Genomic DNA, 7,082 nt, shown 5'->3' with positions numbered 1-7,082 from the left:
TCTTTCTTTTTTTAATATTTGTTATTGCGAGCACGGTTGTCACTGCTACAGCAACTTTTTGAAGTTTCGATACTGACGACGGCATAATGTAAAATGCGACAATACGTTTATCTACGTTTATGCGAATGTCTAGAGATTCGCGTATAAACTGAGTTAGGGCCCAATTTGCAGAGAAGTGTAATAAGCGCCGCACTAACTAGGGTACACGCCCACCCTGGATGCAGGGCCCTTCATATCGGGTTGTGTAATAAGCGTTTTAGGAGTATAGGCATGGGTAACATGTATATAATAATACTCTATGAGTATAGGTGTTCTGTGGTTTAGTCATAGATGATACACTTAATATGGTTTAGTGATGAGTTGATGACATATAGATAGTCACTTTTATTTAGTTAAAGAGTATCTTAAAAATCTTATATTTTCATCACTGTTGCTTGTTGTTGTGATAAAATCAAGAAAAAACACAGTGTAACTTAACAAGGACTACGCATTATTGTAACAAGTAAATATTACTATTATTTTATCTTTATTTATAAAATGGCTACGTATGTTTATTTCCACAAAACTTAGAAAAACAGCTAGTCTGAAACATAGATTAAAGTCCGGTCAATTTAGACAATTGAAGTAGCAAAAATTCCGGGAAAGCTAAATTTCCGTATAGTAAAATTCCCATATATTATTTTACTCTTTGGTTTACCATTACAAGTAAAGTGACAAAAGTCCCCATCGATCCGATGTGTGCCTCGGCACGACTTTGAGCTATAACTTTGGTCTTAATTACTTTTTGATAAAACTTACGGTTTTCGAAAAAAATTTGACGTTTGACCCCGAATAAGTGCCGACGCACACATATTTATAATTCAAATCCTAGTGTTGTAAGAACCATAATCTCCCCAGGTTATCAGTATGTTGAACTTAGATAATTTTATGTCCAATATTATCACAAGTATGGTTGAGACCTTACTCAGAACAGTCTGTCCATACATGAACATTGAACATTGAAATCTTGTGGATTTCTATAAATTTGTAGTACCTACAGAAAATAAGGTAACCACACAATTTAATAAAAATTGTAATAACACCCCCTTTCACAGGGGATGTTCCTATGACCCCCTCTTTCCCCCTCACCCCCGCAATATCATACTTGACGGGTCATAAACTCATAATGTACAGTTTTACCAATGGTGGTTATAATTGTCGGCATTATACACAGTCTACACCATGTTGCCATTTTTTATGAATATAGTGAAATTAGCCTACTGTTTCAATCATATAGCCTTACCTCAGGTCTGATGTTGCCTCACATTACTAATTATTGCACAATTAATTCTATAACTTCTTCACAGAAGTCAATAACACCAAAGAAATACTACTTATAGAAAAATATGATATTTATTATAAATCATAATAAAGTAATGTTTTACTTTTTCCAGAATTATGACGTCAATAGATTTGCAGTTTGATAAAATGGATGTAAATACTGAACTTGCAAAGGTACATCTTCCTTTCCTTCCATAATATAATAAGATTTGTACAATTAATACAATTTTATGAATAAGCATTTATCGCATAGGTACATCAGTTGGTACTTGTCAAGATACTAGAGGTGCGCATTATATATCACTGAAGTGAAAAGAGAGAGATATATCTTTTCAACTCAGTGATATATATCACTCTTTTAGCTCAGTAACTCACTTTAGCTCAGTAGCTCTGTAAAGATATAAGCAACATTTTATATCAGTATATCAGAATAACAGGTCAAAATGTTTTGACAACAGTTTTGATTCCTATAATTAATAAAAAAATGGCAAGAAATTATATATAAATTTCACAGCCAACACTATTTGTATATCCCTATTTTCATATTCTTAGCAAAGAAAAAAGATTTTAATTAGTGTTTAAGACGTAATGTAATGTAATAAAACTGTTGAGTTGAAGAAGATCTTATATCCGGAATCGTATGGACCTATGAACTCAACCATGTGACGCGGATATAAAGATATAATTCAAATTCTTCGGAGTTGATGAGTGATTAGCTCTTTGGTGAAGATATATATCTTTTATATCACTCACTCGCGAGCTACTCAAGTCTACAAGATACATCTTGTTGAAGTCATTTAACACTATTAGGATATAGGAATTAATTTATCATTATGAAAATTAGTAGTTATTAAATTATTATTAGTTAGAGAATTGTTGGTTTTATGGAGTTTCTTTTGCTACTTCTTGTCCATAACACAACACATTCTACTTTGAATAATTTATTTTTAATTTTAGTTGAGGTTTTGCTATCAACTATACAAAAATCAATAGTTTACTTAAAAAACAAAAAACAAGCAAGTAAAAACATCAAGAATGTAATGGCATATGACAAGCATATGATGTGGTAAATAAATGTGCAGTCCACCAGATGTTAAATGGCCATAGTTGCTCAAGGATATCTATAATTAACTCTCTATCATCAGATTAGACTTCTACCAGGTTTTAAATATATTAAAATCATTAAATACATTAGAATCCTAGGCGATGTTAATGATGAGTAATATCAAAGCTTTTGTATTATAATGAACCTAATGTGTACTCATAAACTCTGTAAAAATTGATTTGTTTCAGAAATACCTGGAGAACAATAATTACACATTCCATTGTCATGACCCATCCAAAATATGGAATATCAATTTTAAGGTTGCAGACTGTGAAATATTTGGATTAGAATATAATCCAATAAGATATTGTCAAGAAACAAATTTCCCTTTACGAAAACATACTTTTAGTCAGCTCTCTCAAAAACTTTCTGAACACAAAGATCTAATATGTCAATTAGAATTTCTAATCAGACAAAAACCAATTCAGACGACAAAAATGGAATTGGCCATGGTTATAAAGATACTAAACCATCACAAGTTACAGGAGGGTACTTTATATTATACTAGTAAGTAAAATTTTCCTCATGTAAGATCCAATCAAAACACGTTTTTTTTATAATATAGGAGTAGCAGTCCACCTAATGGTAGGTGGCTACTGCTGCCCATGGACATCTGTAATCAACCCTAGATAAGATTATTTTTCTGCCTGAGGTCGTCCACAGATGCGCCGCTACTCCTGAGGACTAAACTGAAATGCCTCGGAAACATATGTCTTCCTTACCACACGCTACCATACAGCAGCGCTTTACTCTGCTGTTGTTAGGCAGAAATAGGTGTGGTGGTGGTGCCACCGGAGTCAAAGCACAGAGGGTTCTACCACCTACACGTAAAATGTGAGCCAAGCTACTGTAAAAAATGTCTGCCTCTTAAAGTACTGAAAGTTAAAATTAGAGCACAATTTTATTTTATATAAAACATCCCCAACACACCTTGTATCTTGGATACACCACAGAGCTTTTACAAAATACTTTAATCATTTTCTAACCTAATTTAAAAGAAATGCTATTTTCAGAAAGACTTTTGTTGAAAGATGACAGTCCACTGATTGACCTCGGTTGCATAGCTATGGCTCAATCACTGCACATAGTGGCCACCGGGAAGACAGCTATACTTTGTCACCTACTTCAGAAGCTGTTGCGCGAATGTTGGTAGGTCTAATAACGTAATGTAATCTAACGATAGCTTTGTAAGCTTCTAGCATAAACGGGAGTTATTTCCAGTTTGAGCAGCACGGTCCTAAAGTTTCAAGTCTTTAGGTTACAGCGTTGTAAAATTAATTTAATGAATAATTGTGAACTTTTCTTTTAGCGTTTTTTCGGCGAAAATATATTTTGTGAAAGACTACAGCGGCCTAACATGCAGCTTCATAAAAAGCAAAGGTGAATATGTTATATCGTAAATATGTTACTGATGCGAAGAAAACACAATGTATCTCAGAAGTACTACATATTACATTCAGTTAGATTGTTTAGTTGTCAACATTTAGACCTGGCCGACATATATTTTAAACTAGCTGTGCCCCGCGGTTTCACCCTCGTTAAAAAGAAATCTAAGTTATCTTGTTAGATTTCGTTTTAATGCAAACTGTAATGGTGGGGCACAGTTAGTTCTAAAATATAAGTAACCTAAGTTACTCTTTATTACATCAGCTACCTGCCAATAAAAGTCCCGTCAAAATTGGTCCAGCCATTTCAGAGATTATCCACAACAAACAGACAGACAAAATAAATAATTTCCAATAGTTACTAACCAAAATATGGATTTACGTCCGAAATAATTTATTGTTATTTATTTACGTGCCGCTTTTTTGGCTCGACTTGGCGGAGGCACTGCCGTGCCTCCAGATTATTAATAAATTAATTAAAGTTTACCATGTTAATATGTAATGCAAAAAAGTTTTTAAACGTAACGTTAAGACTCATTGGAAATTTATTATAAGTAGTCAATAAAGAAAAACACTTGGTATTTTCAGTGTTAACAGGTGGTTGCATAGGAGTTGTGACCGCGCAGTCGGATGTAGACTCTGCTGTCGCCAATTTCCTCTCTGCACCACAAGGGGTGAGTTACAAGACTACTAACGATATCTAACTTGTCAATTGTAATTAACAGGAATTAATTTTGGAGATAATTTAAAGGAAGTTTTTATTCCCTAAGCCCTAGAATATAGCATGAAGTAAGTCTGCGTTTCGGTGGAAGGTAATGGGAAGCCGGCTACTTCGATGTAATAATTCTATAATAATTAGAAATGTATTGCTTAATTAATGTGTTCATTTTGTTTTCAGGATATTTGGGGAATTCGGCGTATTTTGGTGCAGGAGAGCGCGATCGACCGATTCAAGAAAGCAATGGCATGGAAATCGAAAAGTCGCTTAGATATCGACACAGAACTAAAATCTCAATGTTCAGATTTGTACCACTACGACGGCAAAATATATTTGTACGAATATGTCGGTACCCAAAGTGATATAAATGTTGTCATCATTGAAGCTTTCAGAACGGTGAAGGAGTTAATATCCTTCATAGAGTTTTATTCGCCGTTTTGCGTGTCCCTCTGGTCTAGCGGTGTCGCGGAGTGCAACGAGATCGCTCTAGGTGTCTCCGCTCCTCTCGTGTGGGTGAACGACTACGGCCTTCTCGGCGGGCCAGCAGAATTTTATCAAGTTTACTACTCGCAAATTTCTATCTCTAGCGCCGCTCAGAATGCAGAACTAGAGTTGGCTTATCTTGAGGTTTGCGAATTACAGAAGGCTTGGGAGAAGCTAACGATACTTGAGCGCAAGAATAAAACACTACGTCTATTAGAAACGTCTACTTTAAATTACCAAAAAAAATTACTTATTTCACGTGTCGAGGCCGGGCCTAAAAGTAACTACTTCGCATACGTTGCCAAAAATGGCTTAGTCATAGGAATCAATAAACTACACAATGTTTATACGGTGAGATGGCACCTAAATCTTGACATCGTGTCAGATTTAGTAGAGCGGCTCATTGCTGGCAGTGGATTTTTAATAAGACCCAACCCTCAGTCCGCACCAGCATCAGATGAACACAAAGATTTCATGTCGATTATCACAATTCTATCTAATTCAGATTTGCCGATTCGAGTAAAAGATTTCGAAACAACAGGAGAATTGGATACGTATCCCTTAGCGCAAAAAACAAAGTTGGTATATACCACTTTTGGCACCGTATTTGCTAATTAACGTTTCACAGAGAATGCGTTTAACGTGTGACATACCTTTTTTTTTGTTTACAATGGGGAAACCTTCAAAGGGTATAGTTCGCGAGGCCTAAGCTGAGCTTTGCATTTGTGTGAGTGCACATGGATAGTGCAGATGTGAAGTCATATTAAAGTTTAAACCGATTTATACTGCTTTTTGGCAATCGTACACCTTCTTCACTTCTTGTACACTTGTGGTAGCAGAATTATTGAATTTTTAATATTTTGCATTTGTGTTCGATTTATTATTAAAATGGCATCCGATATAAATAAGTCTGAAATTGGTATTTTCGAGTTCGAAATAATCAAATCTATCAATTTGATGCGGCTGTGGCTGTATTGCTATGTGACAAAATTTTTGTCGTGGGCACTCGTACCACCACAATGACCAAAGATGGGTATTGGCGGATATACAGCAAGACCAATTTATACTGATACCACCACTATTAGGCTTACTCATGAATTCAGAATATTATCTTTTAGCGTTACAAATGTTTAACTTTTAAAATTACTGATACATAAGGCCGTGCTTGGAATTCTAACTCGTACTTTTATAATACATATTTTTGCAATGCATAATTTTGTTAATAATTAAGTATAAAATGTTATAAGACACGAATAGAAAATACTACTTAATTTTATGTAACATTGCTATAATTGTACACAGTGTATTATTGTACACACAGTGTATTCATGTATTTACACTATTTACTAATATATTTTATGAATAAAGTAGTGACAAACACAATCCTGTTTCTTTATAATTTCTAAGGAGGACACACCATGATCGTAGTGTTAGTTGGACATTTGTTGTTGCGTCATGGGTGCCGCCAGGACTACTTGCAGGGGGGTACATAGCCTTTGGTTTTCTTTGACATATTATAAACATTTTTGCGCTGATATATACAGGGTGAATTTTTAAAACGGGCCTTCAGGGCCAAATCCGAAACTATAAGGATTAGCGAAAAATGCTGAAAGGAGTTACGAGGCCGATTTTGATAAAAACTAAAACTGCATTATTAGTTTTTTTAAATATCTTTTTCCTTAGCCGGGAATCGAACGAGTTCATTTTGAAAAAAATGCACCCTCTATATTATTCCACTATCTGATAGTGTTGCTTATAAGGATCAAAATCTGGAAAGTAATGATAAATGAAAAACTAAAGAAAAAGCCTCAATTTTAAGAAAATACATATTTTTTCATATTATTTTGGCAGTTAAGTTCCCGCCATTTATCAATTTAAATATTTCGTGTATTAACATTTTTTTTGGCTCAATGTTTCTTATCATTCGAAATGGACGTTTTGTTTCCCAATAATTTATATTTTTATGTCCGACTTAGCTATGGGCGGAGTTTCGTTTAATACAGATGTAAAGTTGACAATTTGCGAGAATTACTTTTTAGAGTCAAATCCGAGTGATTACAAAAAAAAAGAG

The 7,082-nt window shown here is 34.4% G+C and overlaps 1 protein-coding gene across 3 annotated transcripts; it reads left to right on the top strand.

The window, feature by feature from the left end:
• The first annotated feature begins 354 nt into the window (after positions 1–354).
• Positions 355–6,394, top strand: LOC140752138 (uncharacterized). Of its 3 annotated transcripts, none has more exons than XM_073086319.1 (7): positions 355–502; positions 1,434–1,494; positions 2,614–2,932; positions 3,439–3,574; positions 3,735–3,805; positions 4,399–4,484; positions 4,709–6,394. In XM_073086319.1, exons 2-7 carry the CDS (start codon positions 1,438–1,440, stop codon positions 5,627–5,629), a joined length of 1,590 nt encoding a protein of 529 aa, XP_072942420.1. In that variant the 5' UTR covers positions 355–502; positions 1,434–1,437; the 3' UTR covers positions 5,630–6,394. The 3 variants fall into 3 exon arrangements, with proteins under 3 accessions (XP_072942420.1, XP_072942422.1, XP_072942421.1); XM_073086320.1 differs by lacking the exon at positions 355–502 and adding an exon at positions 757–1,047; XM_073086321.1 differs by lacking the exon at positions 1,434–1,494.
• Positions 6,395–7,082: the final 688 nt, after the last annotated feature.

The sequence above is a fragment of the Epargyreus clarus genome, unplaced genomic scaffold, assembly GCF_041222505.1.
Source record: "Epargyreus clarus isolate Ecla_fem2 unplaced genomic scaffold, WU_Ecla_fem_2.2 ptg000024l, whole genome shotgun sequence".
Taxonomy (NCBI): domain Eukaryota; kingdom Metazoa; phylum Arthropoda; class Insecta; order Lepidoptera; family Hesperiidae; genus Epargyreus; species Epargyreus clarus.
The sequence above is the reverse complement of the archived record's forward strand: the minus strand, read 5'-3'. Positions and strand labels throughout refer to the sequence as shown.

What these genes read in the sequence shown, in the direction of transcription:
- LOC140752138 (XM_073086319.1), top strand. Translation starts at nt 1,438, where the DNA reads ATGACGTCAATAGATTTGCAGTTTGATAAAATGGATGTAAATACTGAA. An exon ending in GGGTACTTTATATTATACTA is followed by an intron (nt 2,933 to 3,438) that starts GTAAGTAAAATT and finishes TGCTATTTTCAG; the next exon opens with AAAGACTTTTGTTGAAAGAT. An exon ending in CAGCTTCATAAAAAGCAAAG is followed by an intron (nt 3,806 to 4,398) that starts GTGAATATGTTA and finishes TGGTATTTTCAG; the next exon opens with TGTTAACAGGTGGTTGCATA.